This window comes from Lolium rigidum, chromosome 7, assembly GCF_022539505.1.
Source record: "Lolium rigidum isolate FL_2022 chromosome 7, APGP_CSIRO_Lrig_0.1, whole genome shotgun sequence".
NCBI classification, from domain to species: Eukaryota; Viridiplantae; Streptophyta; class Magnoliopsida; order Poales; family Poaceae; genus Lolium; species Lolium rigidum.
The window spans coordinates 263,124,946-263,148,344 of record NC_061514.1 but is presented as its reverse complement, the minus strand read 5'-3'; the positions used below and the strand labels follow the sequence as shown (position 1 = coordinate 263,148,344).

General features: G+C 47.0%; 1 protein-coding gene and 1 pseudogene across 1 annotated transcript; both read right to left on the bottom strand.

The window, feature by feature from the left end:
• Positions 1-6,726: 6,726 nt before the first annotated feature.
• On the bottom strand, positions 6,727-15,685 carry LOC124679179 (uncharacterized protein At4g19900-like). Its single transcript, XM_047214983.1, has 5 exons — positions 14,523-15,685; positions 11,450-11,599; positions 10,669-10,806; positions 9,344-9,535; positions 6,727-7,133 (listed from the first exon to the last, which is right to left on the bottom strand). Exons 1-5 carry the CDS (start codon positions 15,683-15,685, stop codon positions 6,947-6,949), a joined length of 1,830 nt encoding a protein of 609 aa, XP_047070939.1. The 3' UTR covers positions 6,727-6,946.
• Positions 15,686-21,629: 5,944 nt separating this feature from the next.
• Positions 21,630-23,399, bottom strand: part of LOC124672709 — a 5,009-nt pseudogene continuing 3,239 nt past the window's right edge.

Genomic DNA, 23,399 nt, shown 5'->3' with positions numbered 1-23,399 from the left:
CATCTTCAGCCGCATCTTCCAAAGGGATTTGAGGTGCGCCGGATAAAATTTCATTTCAAACCCTGCATCCCATTCCATCCGGCGCGGCCCAATACGGTGTCCGGGCCTCGAGCCCGTTTTCGCTCTACAGGGGACGTTCCGGGCACACTGGACACAACAAAATGCAAGGCGGGAGATGCGAGCCCGACACGTCAGTGACTCACGATCGAAGCGTCGCGGCATTGCCTTAATGGCAATGGAGGGGCAGGCGAGACGTCTCGTCGGAGCTGCGCAATCTCCACGCGTCGCTGGCGTTCGCACGCCACAGCGCGTTCCCGCGCTTTCCTCCCGTCGCTTCTAGTCTCTTCCCGCGCTATCTTTCCGCCTCTTGTGGCGATGCCGGCGTCTATAAAAGGCCTCTCCCATTCAATGGTAGACACCACAGCCGCCGGCATCCCTTTCTCCGCCGTAAGCACATCCCTCGTCACATAAAGACCACCTGTGCAATGACGAACCGCCCCGGCACCGGCCAGTTCCCTCCACCACCGTCTCCACCACCACATCCACCACCTCCGGCACCGCAGTTCGACATCGACCCGAAGGTTGCGGAGAACGAAGCGTGGGAGGAGGCGGCGCTGGCGGACACCATAGCGGCATTCGACGTCGCCACGATGGAAGAGGCGCGGCGGCATCAGGCGGAGGAGATGGCCGAGCGATGGCATGCAGAGCGGCAGCGCCTGCACATGGAACGGGATCTCCAGTACCGTGAACGGCGGGAGGCGATCGAGCAGCGGCGGCGAGAGGCGGTGTAGCGTCAGTAGCGGGAGGCGGCGTAGGACCGTCAACAGCGGGAGGTCCCAGAAAAATGGCCAAGAAAGCGGCCACCAAGCCGTCGGGCGATGAAAAGAAGAAGCTGGAATGCTGGACTGAAGATTAGTGGCAGCAAGACTGCCTGCGCCACAAGTTGTCGACGACGGAGCGGAGGGGACGGAGGGCGGCGCAGCAGGAGAAGAAGACGGTGGCGGCACTACTTTGATCGCGACTACTCTGACCGCGACGAATTCAGCGGGAACGATCTCTTTTGAACGTGATATTTGAATTTCTGTTTGGAGGCGATGTTTGGGGACGCGGCTAGAGAGCGACGTCCTCTAAACGCGGCACGAAAAAAATACGTTCTCCAAACGTGACACGAAGGATACGCGTCTCCCAAACACTGGACAGGTTGAGGGACACGGCTGAAGATGCTGTTAGCCCAAGCTGCTCTTGTCCATTCAGCGCCGCGGTAGCTGCTCTTTTCTCGATCTGCTCTGAGATTCAACAGCCCGGTGAGAAAGAGAGGAGTCTGCCTTTTCTCTAAAAAGAAATGAGTCAGTCTTAAATTAGGAGCATTGGTCGCGTGGCGCAGTAGATAGAGATACGCTCTGTCTCTTTTCTGTGCCATCGGTATCAAGAAAACCGGCCCAATTATGCCGCTGGTCCACCTTGTTCCGGTTCAAATTCTGTCACCGCTGCTATCAGGCCTATCTTGTACAATACGATGCGCACGCCGCGTATTGCCACGGTAAAGACCAATGCCCGCTTCCGAATGCGCCAGCTCGCCCAATCGCTGGTGTAGGCGAGCTCGTGTGCTATATCGACGAGTAGCCAAGCATGTCTCCACGACCTCGCCGCCACCATCCTACCAAGGGTGCGGCTAGCGCGTTTCCCTCGTGGTGTGATCAGTTACTACTTACAATCCAGCCCTCAGATGAGCACTTCATGCCCAAGAATTTATTTGTGGCTAAGGCTGGTGCCACTGGAGGCTGGAGGCGGGGCGGTATCGGCGGCGACGGGGCGGGAGAGGGGCGGGAGGCGGGCGGGACGGGAGTGAGGGGCGCCGGCGGGGGCGCCCGGCGGTAGCGCCCGCTCCCGCCCGGCCGGCGCCCGCGTTGGCCGGCGGGAGTGAGGGCGGGGGAGCGGGGCGGGGAGGCGGGGCGACGCGATGGCGGCGTGGGGCGAGAGCGACGCGGGCGGGAGTGGGGCGAGAGGCGGGCGGGATGCGGGCGGGAGTGGGGCGTTAGCGGGCGGGAGTGGGGCGGGAGTGGGGCGGCGGTGGCAACGGCTGGTTGACGTGGCGCGACGCGATTGGTCCACGTCGGCCTAGCCGTTGCTGGTTCAAAATTTCAGCTCCACCCTATAAATACCCCCATATGTTTCACTCACTCCACACCCATTTCATCTCCATTCATCACCTTCCCTCTCTCAAATCTTCTCCACCATGTCCGGTTGGACTCCACCGGATTTCACCACGTTCACGGATCTGATGAGCGACGGGTCACCAATAGACCTAGATGGTCTCTCTCCGACACATCGTCGCACCAATGCCGGTTCTTCGTCGCTTCCCCGAGTTTTATACCCCTCCGGCACACCTCCTCCGGGGCCATACGCTCCACCTCCGGGGCCATATGGTTCATACCCTCCTCCTCCGGGGCCATACGCTCCACCTCCGGGGCCATATGGTTCATACCCTCCGTATCCATATCCCCAACCACCTCCAAATGCTCCACCTCCAAATGCTCCACCAACAGGTAGCGGTAGTGCAAGCTGTACCTCCTTACCCACCACCTTCGTACGGTTCATACCCTCCACCTCCGTATCCATACGCGCCATATGGTCCGTACCCCCCAGCACCTTCTGAAGCTCCCGCTCCAAGCTCCGAGTCCAATGCCGCGGAAACAATCGTACCACCGCGTGCAAAGAGGCTTGACTGGACTGTCCAGGAAGAGGAAAAACTGGTACTTTCCAAACCCATCACATATTTATTGCATTATTTATTGGTTCTTGCTAGGATTTTTCACTAACAATATCTATTTTGGGGGTAGGTAAATGCTTGGCTTTTTAACTCCAAGGACTCGTTGCCGGTAATTGCAAGACCGGCACTAGTTTTTGGGGTCAGATAGCTGCAACCTTCAACTCTACCTCGGATCCTTCCCGTCATCGGACCTCGAAGCAGCTGAAGGATCATTGGAACGCCTACAACAAGGAGGTGTCCCTGTTCAATGCATACCACATCCAAGAAACAAATATGCGTCAGAGTGGAGCAGACGATGATATGGTCATGAAGGCGGCAATGGAGAGGTACGCGAATGACAAAAGAGTGACTCAGCCGTTCGGAAAGCACCACGCGGTGGAATGCTGTAAAAAATGAAGCGAAGTGGAAAGGACAACATGGTCCTGGTAGTGGAACCGACTCCGGTTCCAAGAGAAGCCGTCTAGGACCTTCGGTGAGTACAGCTCTAGCGAGGCGACAGGCGACACGGAGGAAGAGCGTCCAACGGGCCGCGATAGGGCCAAGGCCGCGGCACGTAAGGGCAGGAGGAAGGGGAAGGAAACCTCATCAAGCAGTGAGGTAGGGAGTAAATCCTTCGCGATGAGTACCATGATGAAGGGTTTAGTGAAGGCCAAGCTATTCAAGCGAGTGGAACAAAATGAAAGACCGATCAACCGTCGACATGAACGAAGCGAGAAAAGCGCAAACATGCGAAGGCCATCAAGATGGTGGAACAAGAGCTTGAGTGCGGAAGAAGGGGAAGAAGAGGAGGAGGAGCGAGGAACAAGAGGAAGAAGAGTAGAATTTTTATTTATTATGTAATTTTTAATATTTATTATGCAATTTTATTAATTATTATGTAATCGGTAACATTTTAAGTTGAATAAAATAATTTCTTGCATTATTTTGAATGTCTAAACAAAATCGAGTGAAATAACTTAATGTGGAAAAGAAATGGTGATGTGGGGAGAGAGAAGTGAGAGTGGGGACTATAGCCCATGCATTGGCAAGGTGGGGTGAGAGTGGGGTGAGAGTGGGGTGAGAGTGAGAGAAAAGCTGACGTGGCGGGGCGGGAGTGGGGCGGTGCATTGGCACCAGCCTAAGGGGGGCATCTCCGGTTAAAATATCCGCTACGTCGGCCGCGGACGCGGAAATAGTCGTGTGTCTTGCGTCGGGTGGCTCCAGCGAGCCGACACATTTCCGGCTCGAGCCAGTTTAGTTTCAGAAAATTCAGAAAAGAGGTTGTAGCCTCAAATTAGCTCAAATTTGCACGAAATTATAGCCTCAAATTACTTCAAATTGAGGTCCAAAATTAGTTTATCACACTTTGCACATGGTACGGCGCAAAGTGGAGTCCAAAAGGGACACAGCAAGACTTGAACATCATATGAAGTTCAAAAGGAGGCCATGGTGCTAGACATTGGCGTCGGTGATCAGGCGTCTCGCGCGGATTTTGGCGCACCTCTTCATGAACCAGGCCCTGACATCGTCGTCGACGCTGCTCAAGTCGGCTAGCATGATCCTTGTGTCCTCTGCATGGGTCTTGGCGTTGGCGTCCATCCTCCTGGCCTCGGCGTCCATCCTTCTAGCCTCGATGTCTGCCTTTTTGGCCTCGACGTCCATCCTTTAGACCTCAATGACCTCTTTCGTGAGGTTGAGGTAGATGGCAGTTGCGGCCTCTTTCTCCAGATGCTTCTTTTCGTCCCTAGCAGCCATGGCGGCATGATTCTCGGCCATCATCTTCTCCAAGCTCTGGGTGAACGCAATAGCATGTGCCTCCCGGGCTAGATCGGTTTTGGTAGCCTTATGGCCTCGGGGACGACGTGGAAGGGCATGACGGCCATGATCGTCGTCTTCGCCGTCGACGTTAACCGCTGTCCCATTCTTCACAGCTTCATTGTAGGCCGCAAATCTTGTCAGCCACTTTTGTGCGCCCTTCAGCTTGTCCCAGCAATGGACCATATGAAAGCCCTTCTTATGCACTGCCTTGAACCTCTCCAAGGAACGGGATACCTGCAATTGGTTAAAGTCCGAATCATGGTTCGCGAATGATGTACATAGAATAGAATGATGATGGTTGTCTCCTGTTTACCACTGAAATCACGCCAACGCCGCTAATGGGGTTGTTCACAACATGTTCGATGGCAGAGCAGAACTTGTTTGTCTCTTGTTTGATGTAGTTCCATCTTTTTCTGATGGACTCTTCCGCGTGATCACTCTTCATCTCGTAGGGCTCGTGAAGCTTTTTCTCATTGTACTCTTGCATGACCTTGGCCCAATACACCTTGCCCTTTTGTTGGGCGCCATTGATACAGTCATGGCTTGTCGCCAGCCACGCGTCGCACAAACACTTGTCCTCGTCGTCGATGAATCCTTGTGTCTTGTGGCTCTCCCCTTCTTCTTGCTAGCATTGTCTGTGGTGAGGACAGACCCTGTTGGCGCGTCCTCATAGTCGTCGACGCACGCGAGTGTTGGCTGCGTGGGCTGGGTGGAGAACAGCCGTGCGGCATCGATGTCCTCCGCATCTTGCGTCGGTGCCCACTCATCATGCGGCCCTGTCCCGGCCCCGGCGTCGCCAACGAAGCCGCCACCGTAGATCGTGGCCTCGATGTCTTTGTCATGTCGGTCCTTCCGATAGGCCTACGAATCACTGGACGTCAGACGCATGACACACGGCAGTCGCACACACTGAGAGAGCTTACGTACCGAGTCGTCCATCGTCGGGGCAGATGCTGCCATTTCGTCAAACAGGCTGTGTGGCACCGGCATGCTCTCCTCCGGCACCTGACGTGTCTTGTGTGTCGCGCCCGGGCACGAGTCACCGCTCCTCGGCATCTGGTTGAGGTCGGGAACCGGCGCCCCGTTGAACTGCACCGGCGCCACGCCGGAGGCGAACCGCGACGTCGTGTGGACCTGCATGGGAGCAGAGTTCCAGGACGCAGTTGGGAACTTACCGAGCTCACCGACTAGGTCGGAGGAGCGACGTCGGTGATCCCCTCTCGCTTGACGAGCATGTAGGCCTCCGCTAAGCTTGGATGGAGGCCTACTTGCGCGGTCCCAGCTTCCAGTTGCATCTGCCACGCCTGCTGGCTGGCCTCCAGGGTGGCGGCCGCTGCATTCCTCTCCTTCAGGTTCCTGCACCGACTGCGACGCTTCGCAGCCTCGACGCCTTTCTCCTCCTTGGACAAGTGGACAACACCTTCTTTGCCGCCTTCGCCTTAGCGTCCCGGCCACCGGTGGCGCCCCGCTTTGCTTCCGCCGGAGCTGCGGCCTCCATTGTGGCTATGGGTGAGTCTGGGGCAGCAACGGGTGCGAGGGTTACCTCGTAATCCATGGTGGTGGCTGCATCGGCGAGGACGTCCATCGCTTCTGGACTGCTAGCGCCGGTCTACTTTGATTTTTCTGCGAGGAATAGCCACTGACGGGAATGTTATCAGCCTACCCACTAACGCGCGGGTCCTACGTACGTCCGCGGAGGCGCAAACCTGGCACATATTTAGACCAGATTTGCGTTGCCATGGACGGTCCAATCACTTTGCGTCGCCCCACTGAAGCAAGGCCTAGACGCATTTTTGGTCACGACAGACACAAACGGTCGCTCAGCGTCCATTTGCGTCGCCCCGTTGGAGATGCTGCTCTAAGCTGCTAGTGATATGTAGCTTCGGAACAAAATCTGATAATAGGATAATTTAACTTGGACACACGTACAGAAGTATATGTAACCGTGGCCAAATTCAAAGAAAGAAAAGTAAGGATAGTTCTACAGATTTGACAAGTGCTAAAAAGAGAAGCTATCTGACATGATCTTTGCAACATACACAAAGTTGAATATTAACTACTCATTTACTAAAACCTCTGTGCTAAATGCCTAAGTTGCTGCATTCAATATTGCAGTAAGCAGATTTACCATCAACACTGACAAAAGAATAACAGGCGTGTCAACACACTTGCAGATGCTTATAGCACCTCCACTGTAAGCCTGCTGACAAGAATATATATCTACAATGTCACCATATATTTTTCCTCGTTTCAATTTTTAAGGCGATTCCAACAATATAATACTGGACCTTTTTCCACCCATTGAACTGGTGAAATTCTTCTGTATATGTAATCTACACAAAAATGAAGCTCATCGTGGGAACTTCAGGTAGCTATCAACTATAGAACATCAATGCAGTGGAGACAGTAATGGTTAAGGATTCTCTCAACAAGACTGTTAGATTCAGGAACCAGAGAAGATGTAATGCTGTTCCAGAGGTGGAAAGTGGTTGAGTCCTTCACTATCCTGGAAAATAGAGCATCATGTTCTGCTCTTTCAGCATCGTTGTCTGGTTTTGAGAAGTAGCTGCAGTACATCAACACCACAGTGAGTATGCAGGTAGCAAAGTTAACTAGTACTCCCTCCGTCCCACCAAGGTTGTCTTAGATTTGTAAAATTTGGATGTATCTAGACACTACCTAGTACGTAGATACATCCAAATTTAGATAAGTCTCAGACAAGTTTCATGCGACGGAGATAGTACTAAAATTCTAGCAAATTTAACTAGTACTAAGATTCCAGCCGGATATCTGAAGAGACAACAGTTGCTTTTTTTAAACATCAGGCTCAAAGAGCCCAGCTTTAAATTAATAAAGCCAGCAGCCGGCAAGGATACAAGGTACTGTCAACACACGCCCGAACAAGTTTTAAAGAAACTAGCAAAGCACTACAAGAAGTACAGAGGTTCGGAGTCGTAACCGGCTACAAACACACTGAGCACCGAAGACGCCAAGCCACCAAGAGAACACCTTGAACAAGCCGAAGATCGTTGTTGAAGAGAAGCGCGAAAGCCACGAACGCAGCACAGCCCACCCAAGCCCCTAACTTCCATAGACAACGCCTCCAATGAGGAACACGGCGCAGAAGCGTCGCCGCTGCCTGGCGAGAGCCTAGGGTTTTCACCCGGGAATTGAGGGGTAAGGCGGGGCGAGGCAGAGGAGGAACCTCAACAGCGCCTTCAAGAAGGGAACGGCGAGGAAGCGCCGCCGCCGTCGTGGTTGAACAAACACCCAAGGGTTTCCCCCGGCCCTCTACATCCGCCGCCAAGCTACTCACTTGCGACCAAAAGCCGAAGAAGAGGAGCTGCAGTCGCCACCGAAAGCCAAGGTCTTCAAGTCAGGCGCAGGCCACCGGAGTCGCCAACCACCACAACCACCTCCGCCTACCTCCACGCCACCCAAGCAGCCACAGAAGGTAGGAACAGCACCAGCAGTCGTCATCCGCCGGCAAGGTCGACGCCGCCCACCTACCCAGGGCCGCCGCCCCGGCTTCCCAGCCCCGGCGCCATCACCTCGAAACACACCAGGAACCCCAAAGCCTTCGAGCCAGCCGAAACCCCATGGGCAGCACCACCAGCGGGCATACCCCACCGGGTGTGGATCCACGAACACCGCACAAGCAGAGCAAAAGGGGGAGCGTGGAAGAGCCTTCTCGACCAGCACCCCTGCGCCGTCCTCCGAGCCGCAACTCCCCGCTCCAAAGCTTCCAGGGCCAGATCCACGCAGCGCCGCCGACCGGAGGTCATCGAGCCAGCCGTCCAGATCTGGGCCGCCAAGGCGCCCGAGCTTCAGACCCCGACAAGCACCACCAGCACACGTAGCCGCCACGCCGCCGCGCCCCACGACCAGCGCTGCGCCCCCGCCAACCGCAGCAGCCCGCGCCACCACCGCCGCGCGAGAGGGAGAAAAGGCCCCGCCACCGCCGGCGCCCCCGGGGCTTTGCCCGGGCGTCGCCCTCTGGCGGCGGCGAGGAGGGACAGAGGTGGGGAGGGACTGGCGGCAGCGGCTAGGGTTAGCTCCTGGCGCCGCCCGCGGGAGCGACGCGCAGGAGCGAAGTCACAACAGTTGCTTTAATAGTGTTCATGACAAAATTCTTTTAACAATTCTGCATGCAAATAGTTACTTCTTCTGCAGGGGTGCATACTAAATACTACCTCTGTCTATAAAAGCATGCCGTAAGTTTGTTTAAATTTGGATAGATACATCCGAATTTGGACAAATTTCCGACATCCTTTTATGGACGGAGGGAGTATTTAACTTTTCTAGGATGGCTGACATGGATCAAATCATAGTAGTAGACTGCATTTTAACAAAGGGGTTTTGGAATTCCAGAATATAAGGCGCCCTTGATTTTCGATGGTCAATGACTTACAACTTTGACTATGATTTGTACTTATCTAATATGTCCACAAAATTAGTATAAAAATATATGAAATGAAAGAATTTTGCAAGACAAATCCAATGATGCCATTTATAGATTCCCAATCCATATAATTTAGTGTATAAAAGTGGTCAAAGTCGTGTGTCAAAGACCAGCAAAAAAAATAGCACGCCTTATATTTTGGAACAGAGGGGGTAAATATTATAGTTTGAAATTTTTTGTATGGATTGCTGAGGTCAAACTTTGATGTATAGACTAACAGTCGTAAAACTTACTGCAGAATATTACTTCCAAATAGTAAAACTGAACAAAGTGGGTGACCAGGCAAGCACTTCATCGATGGAGAAACTACGTACCTCATAATATCTGTAGAACTTATAGGATAAAATGTAAATGAGGGTTCCAACCCTATCTCAAGATGCTCCCTATTTTGACCATTGTCAGATGAATTTCTTATTACTCTCGTCATAAGCTCAGCGCCGTTCCACTGCATCAGAGTATCATCATATGTCGAATACCATTCCTTCAGGCACTCCGCCAAGAATGGACTACAGTCAGCATAAGTAATGTGTGAAAAACCACAAGTATGGGCTGGCAGTGATCATGATGATAGAAGAGCTTGAGAACATCATTAGGTAAACCCCCTATATTTGACACCTAGCCAGATGCCCACACATAACAATTTTTGCTACAATAAAATATTGCATTTTCAAGCTGATTTGCATTTGACAGAAGATCCAAATTATGCTTTTAAAACTTTGTGCTTCTCGTTAGAGAATCACATAGTAACTCTTTGCACTGAACTGAACTGTAACAAATAAGATTAAAATAACTGGAACCACAAATTTCCCTTTTAGGTGAAGGGAAAAGTGTGTTTCCTAATGCGTGATAGGATAACATTAGCTTTCTGATTTTACTTAAACTGGCCAAATTTCCCATCAAAACCAAACAGCTAGATGCTACTCCTAGAATGCATTTACATTTGAATATAGTTGCATATACTCCCTTCATCCCATAAAGATGTCTTAGATTTGTCTAAATTTGGATGTATCTAGACACTATTTAGTGTAGTGTCTATATATATCCAAATTTCCCTCCGACCGGAAATAGATGTTGCATTTTTTTGGGTCTAAATATGGATGTATCTAGACAAGTTTTAGTGTCTGGATATATCCATATTTAGACAAATCTGCAACATCTATTTCCGGATAGAGGGAGTAGTGCAACTCTAGTATTCATCACTGTAAATATAACAATATTTCCACTGCAAATGTAACAATGTTTATTGATCTGCACCTTATAATCTACTACACCACTAAGATAACCTGTGTTTCCCAAGTATCCTTACAAATACATGCTATGCATACAATGGAGTTCAACATATCACACTGAACAATTCATGTGAATTTGCAATTCAAATAAAAAATCATGTAAGTAAAATTTTGTCCTTTAAACATCTGCAAGCGTTGCGGCACGTTATGCACAAATAGAACGCACATGATTTGAGATTACGTACTAAGACAACAAGAACAATGACCTTAGACAGGTAACCGATCAATATAAATGCCTAATTTGTAATGCATAAATACAAGGCGCATGATTTGAGATGTCCAGAGAACGAAGGAAATAAAAGGGAAATGGTCATAGAGAAGATGACAGAATAGTCTTAATGTCTTATTACCTCTTTTTTTCAAATACTAATACAGCACCACTGAAAGTGGAATCTTTGGAAACTTGTTTTACAGAACCAACCGAATTCCGGAAAGATTTCAAAGGCTTGAGTACAACAACATCAGAGTCGAGGTATATACCACCATATCTGCATGCAGCACATATAGAATAAAACAGTGTTTTCTTCACAAATAGAAGGAATGAAAATTGCACTTCTGATTACTTCTAAGTTCTCATGGTATCTGACATCTCAACATTCAAGTATACCGATGTATCATATTTTTGGTTCAGTAATCAGAAAAGCAATAATAAATGGAAGTTCAATGAAACAAAGTATCACATAAAACTTGACGATTAATTATTTCATTTGCTAAGATCAAGAGAATATCAATTATATGTAAATGCATCATTTTGATCTCGTATTCCTTTATCATATGTTCATCTGCGAAAAGAGATAAGAACAATATTTATCTGGCTAGGAAAGTAGAGATGGGTTTTCACTTTTCAGCTAAATTAAGATTGATTACGACAGCCCAGTATGAACTTCATTCTGTCTTAGGCAGTTTGAGATGCTTGATCTTCATAGCAATTGACAAATTAGAAGCAATATGTCCTCAATTTATGACTATATTTATGTTCTGCTGGTGTGGATTCATCTGCAAATCTACATTGGCCCATTACCTTTTGAATAGCATAAAATTACCATTAACTGACTAGATTGTTTTAACAGATTGTAAAATAGATTATACACATGACTCAACAAGATTTGGCAATTACTGTATTCGTCTTACCTGTAAAGGGCAGCGAGGCGTACTAGCTCACTGTAATGCAAGGGGTAATTTATTGTTTTTCGCCATTCATACCACACAGATGCAAAAATGTGGGTTGGTGTGCCCTCCAAAAGTTCATCAAGATTTGGCACTGCAACTGCAACTTTGTATCTGCAAGAGGAGGAAATAGGCTATGAATAGTAACACAGACAAAACTGAAGCTAAAACAATTCTAAGTAAGGTCAACAACATGAAAGGACAATTTTATCAGTGGCCGTATATAAGCTAAATAAAAGTGTTCAGCATGCAAACAGAGCTCACATTAAAGGGTAAGCAAATAGAAAATTTAGCTTTGATTCTGTAATTTACTAGGGGTCAACTGAGGGTGCATGATTTGTAGGTAGATACTAAGTTGCTAACAGCACAAATCTGATAATGTTTCAATATCCACAAATAACAGTCTGTAACTACCAGGAAAAACTACTAATGATAAAAGGAGAGATCACTAAAAGGATCTTCCAGTTAAAAAATTTGCATCAGTATTACAAACACAAGTATAGAAGATATTTTTGTACGAGTAAGGTGTTAATCATGATGGTGTATGGTGCACATAAGCCATAGTCAAGGTTTTTGAGTCGTGGCTCAAAATTGAATCGCAAACCCTGCAACTTAGTGATTAGTCGACGAAAGTCGCTGTATAGTCGCCATAAGTCGATGTTTAGTCGTGAATCGTGGTTTCTGAGAAAACGGCTCGGCGACTATACAGCGACTCAAAAACCATGGCCATAGTAAATCAGCAAGTTGTCCAAGAGCTCGGTATATCTGTTGCTCGACTGCAGGCAACCATATAAAGATGACGCAGAGGGAGCAACATGAAGTATGTGGGCATTCTTACAGTGTAAGAGGATGATATGGACAACATAAAATGGAGGAAGAACTCAGTGGAGAGGGAAACAAAACGCAGTACTTGACTTGGGGTCTCCGTGTTAACAGGTAGTTGTGGACATTCACAAAGGGTAAACATGTGTTGGCGAGAGGTCGTACAGATACATTGAAGCTGAAGGGAGCTAGAAGGAGGGCACTGGTCAAGAGGGAAACTGTTCTAAAATGGTCATCAAGAATACAATAGAACCTTACAGAGTAGAGCACTGTTCATTCATACCCTGAACTCAAAGATAGATGGTGTACCCTTTTATAGGCACTGGCCCTAAGAAATAAAATATGGATTCTAACTGCGGATAAAAGGAAACTACTAATCATCCTAGCGGGCAAGTGTGGACTTTCTGCTCAGATGTTGTTGGCGTAGGATTGTGTGCCCATATCCGTATGACTGGACAAGATGTGAATACACAACAGAATTAAATAGGAAACAAATTCCATCAAAACTATTTGAAAATGTCTACTGAATTCTGAATATGCCATGCCATTGTTCTCATGGGTCGTAACAATTGTAACTTATGCTTCACACGTTTACAACACAGGTATAGATGCTATCCTAGAAGGGTGTCGTTTCGGGACAGAAGACACTTCTTCCAGGGATGGTAAAAATTATAGAAAGCATATGCCATGTCATGAAAGATTAGCAAATCTGAGTTCAAGGTGTTATAACTTATAAGATCCAATGACTATTTGGAAGATCTCAAACTCGAGTGTGGTAATCAAGCAGCAAGTCACCAAAAGACAGCGGCCATTGATACAAAAGGTAGGGAACTTCAGATGATACATTATTTTAGATGATTTAATACTCAATGCTATCTTTAGTTATTGGGTAGCCAGTTGTACATATAGGAAACACTCCATCAGTACAAAAAGAAAACATTTTTTCCTAATAAAGGGTTCAACAAAAGGGCTTCCAATATATTACCACATAAAATTTGTCACATGTTGCATGATTTACAAAAATACTGCAGCAGAAAATCCAGAATGAACACGCATATGTTAGTTGTGTGTTGCTTTTTAGAATGTTTCTTGGGACTCCAGACCATTGATTATGTATTGAGTAGTAGAGAATGAATCTTGCTGAACTAAAGCATGCGGACTACAACCATCAGTTTACCTTTTGAAGGGGGTGAATTCAGAAAACGAGAAAATTGCAGCAAAGATCGATGTTGGCAAGATTAAGGAAGAGCCTAGGTGCATCATTTGTGATATTCTAGAAAGTTAATTAACTCAAATAGGGTCAGATGTGTATCATTCACCCATGACACGTTCAGGCATCACTTCATGTAAACTGAATCCAAGCCAAGAAGTGATAATCCAATAGACGAGAGCCTTTTTTCACAGTGCAATTAATCTTTATTGAAACTGATTGTGATTCTTTAAACACTAAATAATCTTATGTGGCACTAACCAAATCTGTACACCCAAGCACAAGAAACTACCATATCATCCCATGTCCTCCTACTGTCGGATATTCGAAGATTTGGGGTTTTGGGTTCAGCAACTACTTTGTTCTCAGTTCCTCTGGAATAGTCCAGGAGGACCGGAACACAGCAGGCTTCTATTATGCTAAGACGTAATAAAACACTGAAGACAATATCCTGGAGACGTGTGACTACAATACCGAACATAAATATGTCATCTTTAATGTATTAAAGAGAATGACCGTGCGATGGGATTAGAATTGCAACGGTAGAGATTATATTCCCTTGAACAAAGTTGCTACTCAGTAGTTAGTATATGTATATCTATGCACGCAAACATAGGTGACTGTAATAGTCTACCCAACCCATTCCTCAACAACCGGTAAACATACTAAATAGGAAAAAATATCTGCAGCACTAAATGGTTCTAATCGCAGTTACTTCATGATTTTACGTTTGAAGTATGATTCATCCGTAGTTTGTGTCACTGTTAGCTACTAATATGTGTTCATCTGATTTATGAAAACCTAGTTAATCCATGCTTTTACATTGGAAGTATGATCTTTCTACAGTTCGTGTCACTGTTAGCTACTGAAATTAGTTCATCTGATTTACGAAACACTAGTTATATGGACACTAGAAACTTGTACCCCTTCATCTGTGATTCGCAAAACAAAATGAAACTATATGTAAAAAGAAGCACCATCATATGAGCAGGGTAGGAAACATACCCTTCCTTCACAAACTCCTGGAAGGCCTCCAGCTCCAGTGTCTCCGACAGCACGACCACGCATGCGTCAGGGTGCTGCAGGAGGAGGCTCTCAAGCCCACGCTGGTGACGAACACCGTATGCCCACCGCGGGCTGTTCCACACCATGAACACCCTCATGGAGCACTTCCCGTGCTCAAAGAACTTCTCCATGAAGTCGGAGAACCCCAAATGTGGATCAACTCCTGGAAAGTATCCCCACCTCCTACCCTCTGATGGCTCTTCCTTCACAGTGGCTCCTGTTCCATGCTCATTGTCGGCCGACTGGAGGCTCCGGCGCCCGAAATTCACGGAGGAGTCCTTCTCGATCTCTGCGTGTAGCATCCGCTGCACCATGCGGTCGCCCCGGGTGAGTGAAGTGAGGCCGGGACTGTCCGGGTCCTGGAGCAAGGGGTGGTTGCGAGGATTGAGGAGCTCCAAGTTGGAGCGGAGCATCCGATCGCGCCGGAGGTAGTCGGCCTTCCCCTCCAGCCACCGCGCCCAACCGGAGCGGAGCGGCGTCTCGCTGCGGCCGGAGGCGGGCTTGAGGAGTAGCGCGTCTTCAACGCCGCTGATGGACGAGATCTCCACCCGCAGCTCCAGATCCACGGGCTCGTCGTCGGATCCGAAGGCGGCGGCGGCGGCGATCAAATCCGAGTGGGGTAACCCTACGGGCGGGGGGTCGCCGGCGGCGGGGAGGCGGAAGGGCTGGCGGGCGACGCCGGCGGCGTGGTCCCAGAGGAGGGACCCGGCGGTCGCCGAGGCGGACACGTCCTCCGCTGCGTCGGTGGCGGCGGAGGAGTCGTCCTCGTCGAGCACGTCCAGCTCATCGATGCGGTCGTCGTCGGGGTTGGTGGCAGCGGCCCCTTCGGTGGCGGTAGTGGTGGTGAGGGTGAGGTCGGGGTCGAGCGCGGCGGCCACGGCGTCCACGTCGTCGTCCGCGAGGAGGGCGGTGGAGTTGGTGGCGGCGGAGTCGGAGGCGGAGGAGCGGGAGGAGGAAGAGAGGGGGAAGGGCGAGGAGGAGGATAGGCGGGAGTGTAGGACGGCGAGTGAGAGGAGCAGGAGGAGCGCCGCGGCGACGGCGCAGAGCTGCGGGCCGAGGCCGGAGCGCCGCCGCGCCGTGTGTGAGTGGGAGCGCGGCAGCATCTCGCTGTTCGAGGATTTTCCTCTCCCCTTTCTTGGCCTGCAACCGCAAGGCTCTGCTTGCAGGCTCCAGCTGCGTTTTCTTGGTGTTTAAACCATGGCCATCACCTCCTAGTCGAACTGCCGCGCGGCCTCACCAACCTTCCCTACCTACTGGCACTGGCTAATCTCCTCTCTGCCGCTTTGGCCAGGGTCCAGGGACATGATCGTGTGAACAAGGGAAATAAGCTTTTGAAGCACACATTCATTCATCTTGGTATCTGAACCGCCTGTTTAGCAACTTTTAACATATGTTATACAGTAGATGTCTCCGGAGTAGAAGTTTGTGCTTAAGAAGGACATCTCCAACCGATGATGTAAAATAAACTCGATGATTCGGGGTTCTCGGAAGTAAGTGAAGGGGCACTGAGGCATGGACCAAGATTGTGGTTTTAGTAGTGAACCAAATATGGTATACATGATGAAGTTCATACGAAGATCAAAGAATGAACAAGACAAAATTCATCTAGAGAAACTCAAATGTTTGTCATGGTTGGGATTACGAGTTGGGCCATGGAGAATCAAGATCTTGAGTGAATGGATACAAGCAGGGAAGAATTCAAGATATAGCTCCGAGATAAGTTTATGGTGAGCTCATTAGTTGAGACATGGTTGACCAAGTTTTGAATCAAGTTATTCAAGTGAATAATAATTCATTATATGTCTCAAGACACTATGATAGAGCATGAAGAGGTGTGATGGCCAATCATGCTCATGGTGAAACTAGAGAATGGTAGTGAGATGACTGGATCATTGGTGATTAAGTCTTGGAGCAACAAAGTGAAGTGAATAATTCCTTATCAATTTCAAGAGATCAAGCTAGTGAATAATTAAGAGAAATTTTGATCAAAGTGAAGTACGAGGATTGGGTTATAGAATATCAGCACACAAGCATAAGCGATGTACGAGATGAGATCAATTGATCTAGTGGTATGGTACGAAATTGTGAATTGCACTTTGTAGACTAACCCATGAACTATGTGTTCGGTATTTCTATTTGGATTAGATGTCACTCATGGGGTTTGCATTAAAAAAAGGAAGATTCCATATAGCTCATGTGATTATTGAATCAAGTATAGACGATCATCATGGTTGAGAAGAGAAAGTTAAAGATAAGCACCTAGATAGATTATATGCTTGAAACTTGTCGTCTATTTGGTGAACATGGACTTGTTAAGAACTGAGTGAGAAATTTACCATAGTGAATCATGGGAATGCAAACTATGAGTCTTCACAAAGTGATGGTGATCAAGAAAAAGATCCAATCTTGACACAAGAATGAACGTCATTATTGAGCTCAAGCAGAATCCTCAAGTTAAAGATACACATGTGTTAGGCTTTTCTAGTTTTGCAGTCTCAAGGTGCTTGGCGGGAGAACGAATTATAGGTTTGATACCCATACAATAAACATGGGTTTTCAGTTAGTAGCTTTATCACGTTGTTCATATAGTTCTTGAGCATTCACATGTTTTCAATCCAACTTTTTAGTTTATTTTGGGTGGTTCTCTATGTGAGTACCTATTTCTTTTTGTTGGCTCAAAAAAAAAAGCCCAAATTTGTCAAAACCGGATTTCATATGAGGAAGTTATCACATGTTTTGTGGTTGTTGTTTTGTTTGCCTGAATATATTGACGAGGGTCTAGACGAGTCTAGGACCTCTATGGGCTCGCTTGGAACCTGGTCTGAACTCTGGCCCTGGATGGCCTAGATGATTAGATGTTTGGGTAGCTATCTGGACGTGTCCTATTTTGGGCATAACAAGCATATCTTGGGGGACCCGTAGAATGGGTCTTCTTCCCAAACAGGAGGAAGCATTTGATATGATTTTCCTGTTCTATTCAGCTCTGTCCTAAGTGCAAAGGTTGTGTTTGGACCTAGGAGTATTTTTACCTTTTGATTTTTTTCTCTACAATCCCTCCATTGTATGAGTTATTTTTGGTGACCGATGAGGGAGAGATATTATGTTAGAGCACTATACTTTTATGTACTTTTTTTTTTGCATTGTTTTGGATAGCCATCTTAATTTTTTTTTAGTGTGAGTCCAGGTGATTGTTACTCTTGGAGGCCAACACCTCATAAATGGTTTGGGGGTGTTGGCTTTGTGATCTCAGTGAAGACTCTGAAAGAGGCCCGATTTGTGTTGTGAATGGTCTGGGGATCTTTCCATCTCCTGAGTGGAAGTAGAATCCAAACATGTGAGAAATCATAATTTTCAGGGGCGAGATAGCTCTGGTAATATGATAACCCATCCCAGGGCTTAATAGGGGATACTCATACCAACAAGATCCATCTTCTTTTCCGGAAGGTCATCTCCAAAGAAATTGATGTTAAGCGTGCTTGGCCTAGAGGAAATTTGGAGATGTGTGACAGATTGAGAAGTTTTTCCTGGAGATGTGCACAAGTAAGAACAAAGTGCGCACAAAAAAAATAGTGTTATCTGTGGAGCAAGTCCATCATAGTGAGTGATGTTTTACAGAATACAAGGACACGAAGCCACTACTCAAATGAATTTAAAAAATGATTAACATGTGTGCTCCATCTCAGACGTCGAGGGTCCGAAGACGTAGGTGTTGGTTATCATGGGATAAACAACTCTAGTGATCGAAATATATTTTTTACATGGATGTTGTGTCAATGTTAAGTTTGACTCGTGTTGGTTGTCATAGGAAGATACTAACTTTGTTCCCCAAATAAGGCTCGATCCTATACATTTCTTTTGAGGTCAAGCAATGTTTAGTTTGATTGAGTATATATATAGAAATAACTATTTAAAATTGTAGTACTCTAGAGGTGCAATATGGAAAAAACAATTGTGGTGTATCTATTGAGATTGATTTGTCGTTGTAAAGGTTGACAGTTTTATAAAAGTTGGTTGATTTTTGCATGCTTGACTTTTTAACAATTTATACGCGTTATTTTAGGAATTGAAAACCAGGGGGGGCATGGGAGGGGGTACTACCTTGAGGGATTTGGAATTGGTCAATCACGGGTGAAAAAATCATGAAGTTGTTCTGACATGTTGATGACGCGTAAAGCACACGCCCGTTGGGAACCCCAAGTGGAAGGTGTGATGCGTACAGCAGCAAGTTTCCCTCAGTAAGAAACCAAGGTTTATCGAACCAGTAGGAGTCAAGGATCACGTGAAGGTCGTTAGTGACGGAGTGTAGTGCGGCGCAACACCAGGAATTCCGGCGCCAACGTGGAACCTGCACAACACAATCAAAGTACTTTGCCCCAACGTAACAGTGAGGTTGTCAATCTCACCGGCTTGATGTAAACAAAGGATTAGATGTATAGTGTGGATGATGATGTTTGTTTGCGAAAAACAGTAAAGAACAATTGCGAGAGATTGTATTTCAGATGTACGAGAATAGGACCGGGGTCCACAGTTCACTAGTGGTGTCTCTCCCATAAGATAAACGGATGTTGGGTGAACAAATTACGGTTGGGCAATTGACAAATAAAGAAGGCATAACAATGCACATACATATATCATGATGAGTACTATGAGATTTAATCAGGGCATTACGACAAAGTACATAGACCGCTATCCAACATGCATCTATGCCTAAAAAGTCCACTTTCAGGTTATCATCCGAACCCCTTCCGGTATTAAGTTGCAAACAATAGACAATTGCATTAAGCATCGATGTTTTATCCCTAGTGGCAACAGCACATCCACAACCTTAGAACTTTCTGTCACTGTCCCAGATTTAATGGAGGCATGAACCCACTATCGAACATAAATACCCCCTCTTGCAGTCACAAGTATCAACTTGACCAGAGCCTCTACTAGCAACGGAGAGCATGCAAGAACATAAATAACATATATGATAGATTGATAATCAACTTGACATAGTATTCAATATGCATCGGATCCCAACAAACACAACATGTAGCATTACAAATAGATGATCTTGATCACGATAGGCAGCTCACAAGATCTAACATGATAGCACAATGAGGAGAAGACAACCATCTAGCTACTGCTATGGACCCATAGTCCAGGGGTGGACTACTCACACATCGATCCGGAGGCGATCATGGCGATGAAGAGACCTCCGGGAGATGATTCCCTCTCCGGTAGGGTGTCGGAGGCGATCTCCCGAATCCCCCGAGATGGGATTGGCGGCGGCGGCGTCTCTGGAAGGTTTTCCGTATCGTGGCTCTCGGTACTGGGGGTTTCGCGACGAAGGCTTTAAGTAGGCGGAAGGGCAGGTCAGGAGGCGTCACGGGGGCCCCACACGCTAGGGCCGCTTGGGCCCCCTGTAGGCCGACCCGCCCTAGTGTGGCGGCGCCCCGTGGCCCCACTTCGTAACTCCTCCGGTATTCTGGAAGCTTCGTGGAAAAATAGGACCCTGGGCGTCGATTTCGTCCAATTCCGAGAATATTTCCTTACTAGGATTTCTGAAACAAAAAACAGCAGAAAACAGCAACTGGCTCTTCGGCATCTCGTCGATAGGTTAGTGCCGGAAAATGCATAATAATGACATATAATGTGTATAAAACATGTGAGTATCATCATAAAAGTAGCATGTAACATAAGAAATTATAGATACGTTTGAGACGTATCACATGTCGAGGTTATGAAGCCATCGGTATAGGTTGTCACATATGAATTAGCTTTGTTGCTGAAAAGAGAAACCTTCCAACATGGAAATTGTGCGGAGCACCGAGACAAAGCTACATCTTTGAGGAATTTGGAATAAATCGACCGTGCGTGAAGATTCCACAAAGTTGATCTACATGAACTAGGGATGGACAAATGCAAATCTACATTGATGATACCCGGATTCGGTCACGGGAATTGATTCACCTTGTCGATGAGGTCCTTTTTCGTGTAGTGACCATCACAAATAGAAGTGTTGGCTCAGTAAGCTTGTGATAGAATTAGGAGCTCGATGAGGGCATGGCATGAAGCTTCGTTGTCGGTTGACATTATTGGATATGTCTATGTTTCGATTTCCATGGTGAAGATAGTGACGGAGGATGTCAAGGTGATTGAGGGACAGTAATGGCGGACCGAGTCTTCGAGGCGTTTACGACTTTGCTTGGTGATTTCTGTTTTATAGCGGCAACATTGGAAAGTGGGGGTGGCATCACAGGACGAGTGTATAGTCATATTTCAGGGTAAAAACCAAATGTTTGACCTTAATTTGTTGTGCCTGGCAATGGCCTTCTAGAAGGTCGTACTTTTAGAGCGCGGACTTTCTCCAGGGTGAAAACCTAAGATCTATGATTGGATGACGATGGCATTTGTGTATTGTTTTTTTCTTGAAGACGTTGCTTTTGGAGAATTTAGACTTTGGGTGTTGTCTTGGCGGTGATTTGTGCTGCAGCTACAAGGGATTGATCATTGTAGCGGGATATTTGTTTTTTCTTGTTCTTTCTATTTTAGGGATGTGTGCATCCATATTATCTTTGGGAATTTTGCTGTTGTAGAGGGTATGTGTACTTGTTATATCCACGATATTAATATATTTTCTTTATCGAAGAAGAACTAGGAGCTAGGTAAATCTGGAAGATGAGACATAGAGGTAGAGGAAGGTGAGGGAATCATGCCCCGTGCACACCCTGTATCGATTCTGCATGGCTAGTGCTAGTGGGGACCACCTCGTGTGCTCGTCTCTAACAAACTTGCATAGGCCCCAATGGAGCAACCGCCAAGGGTTTGACTGAGAGGTGCTTTAAGCATCGTGTGCACCGATCCGAGGCCTCGTACAAACAAGCAAATAGCTGCAAATTGCATTAAGGCAAATCAGGTTAAACCAGCATACAACCAAAGAAGCCCGAAATTGTACCGTGTGGCCGCATGACATAAAAAAGCTAATTTCAACGATATATAATGCCTTACTACATGGTTAGGTATGTTGAATTATGTAGTAAGAAACAAGTATGTATAATGTGGGTCTATATCTGATAACTAAGTTGCCCTGATCTTAATTTGTGCACCATGCATCGGACGCATCATATTTCCATTATCTGGTGCATGAGTATATGATGGTGCGAGCTCAAACTCAAAGTGTTGAAGGATCATGCACAAGGCCATCTTGGCCTCAATCAAGGCAAGCTGTTGGCCAATGCAGATCCGTGGCCCCCAACCGAATGGTAGGAATGCACCAGGATTCTTGGAAGCCTTGGAGATCCCATTGGCGAACCTCTCTGGCTTGAACTCATGCACATCGCTTCCCCATATATCTGGGTCATGGTGCATTAATATAACGGAAGCTCGATGAGCACACCAGCGGGGTATGTAACACCTCCAATCTCTATCTCCTTGTACGTTTTCCTGATGAGCCCGACAGCAGGCGGGTACAACCGGAGCACCTCGTAAAGAACCATGGTCACCTGCATTGCAAGATTATGCATCCAATTATATGATCCATTGTAGTAACAATTGAATTGAATAAAAGAACACTGCTCACTCTTTTGAGTCGATTAAGGCCTTCGTACTCAAGATTGCTCTTTCCAAATACGCCAAGGACCTCCTCCCTTGCATGATCTTGCCACTCCGGATGCATACTTAGAACGGTCATTGTCCATGTGAGCAATTTTGATGTTGTTTCCGTTCCTGCGAAATAGAACAACTTGCATTCCTCCACGACCTCTTTAATGGTCATTCCTGAGATCCATTGGCCATCCTCATCTGAGGTCCTCATGTTTGACTCAAGCATCAAGCCGAGTAAGTCATCTTTGGTATTTTCTCCTTCTTGCATAGCTTGCATTCTTTTCTCAATTAGACCGTGTAAAATGGACTCAATTTCGCTGTTAATTTGATGCATCTTTCTGTTGTTTTTTGTGGGCAAGGACCTGTTAATACCGGCCCACAATAAATTGTTAGCACATACGAAGTAGTGGTACTAAATCACTCACAGCACTTGGAAATTTTCTTAATCATGCAGCAACTCTCATTATTTAAGATAGTTCGACAAAACATAGTCTCCAAACTGTAAATCAGATTCCCGAAAAAAAAATCAGTATTCCCGATTTTGATTAATTAATGCTAGTTTTTAAACTAAACTAGAGCTGCATATTGGCAAAATAGTTTTTGGCAGAAAGTTTGACAGGATGAACACACCGTAAAATGGAAAGGATGATATGAGCACGTGTTCATGAAGTTTAACTAGTATATAAGTACTAGGTGCTGACTCACAAGTAACCGGGAATGGTATTCCTCTTAAGCGTTGCTAGGATGCGCTCAGCTTGCTCGGATTGCAGCTGAAATATCCTGGTGCCTTCAAGGTAATTACTGCCAAACGCCGTGCGAGAAATGACATCTCCAGTGAGTCGTTGGAGCTCTGGGAAGACATCCACCTCAAAAGTACCATCTGAACCAAGGGATCGCGTCCATGTACTGACAAGCTCTCCACAGCATGTAGAAATTGCTGGCACCATGAGCTGCAAATTAAATGATACGCCGGGAGGATCAATCATATATGAACTTAATATATCTTCAAAGGAAATCACACGCTTAATTCCAGTATACAAGTATCATCTCAAGCCTATGACTGAAGCACCTCATATCAAACAATTAGAAGTACCTTGAGCTTCTCGAGATGGAAGGCGGGGTTGAGGATCCTCCTATGCTTGACCCATTTCTCGCCCTCGTATATTGCTAGGCCGCCAGCAAGCAGCCTGGACAACGCCGGAAACTTGAGCTTCTCGAAGTGGCCGAACT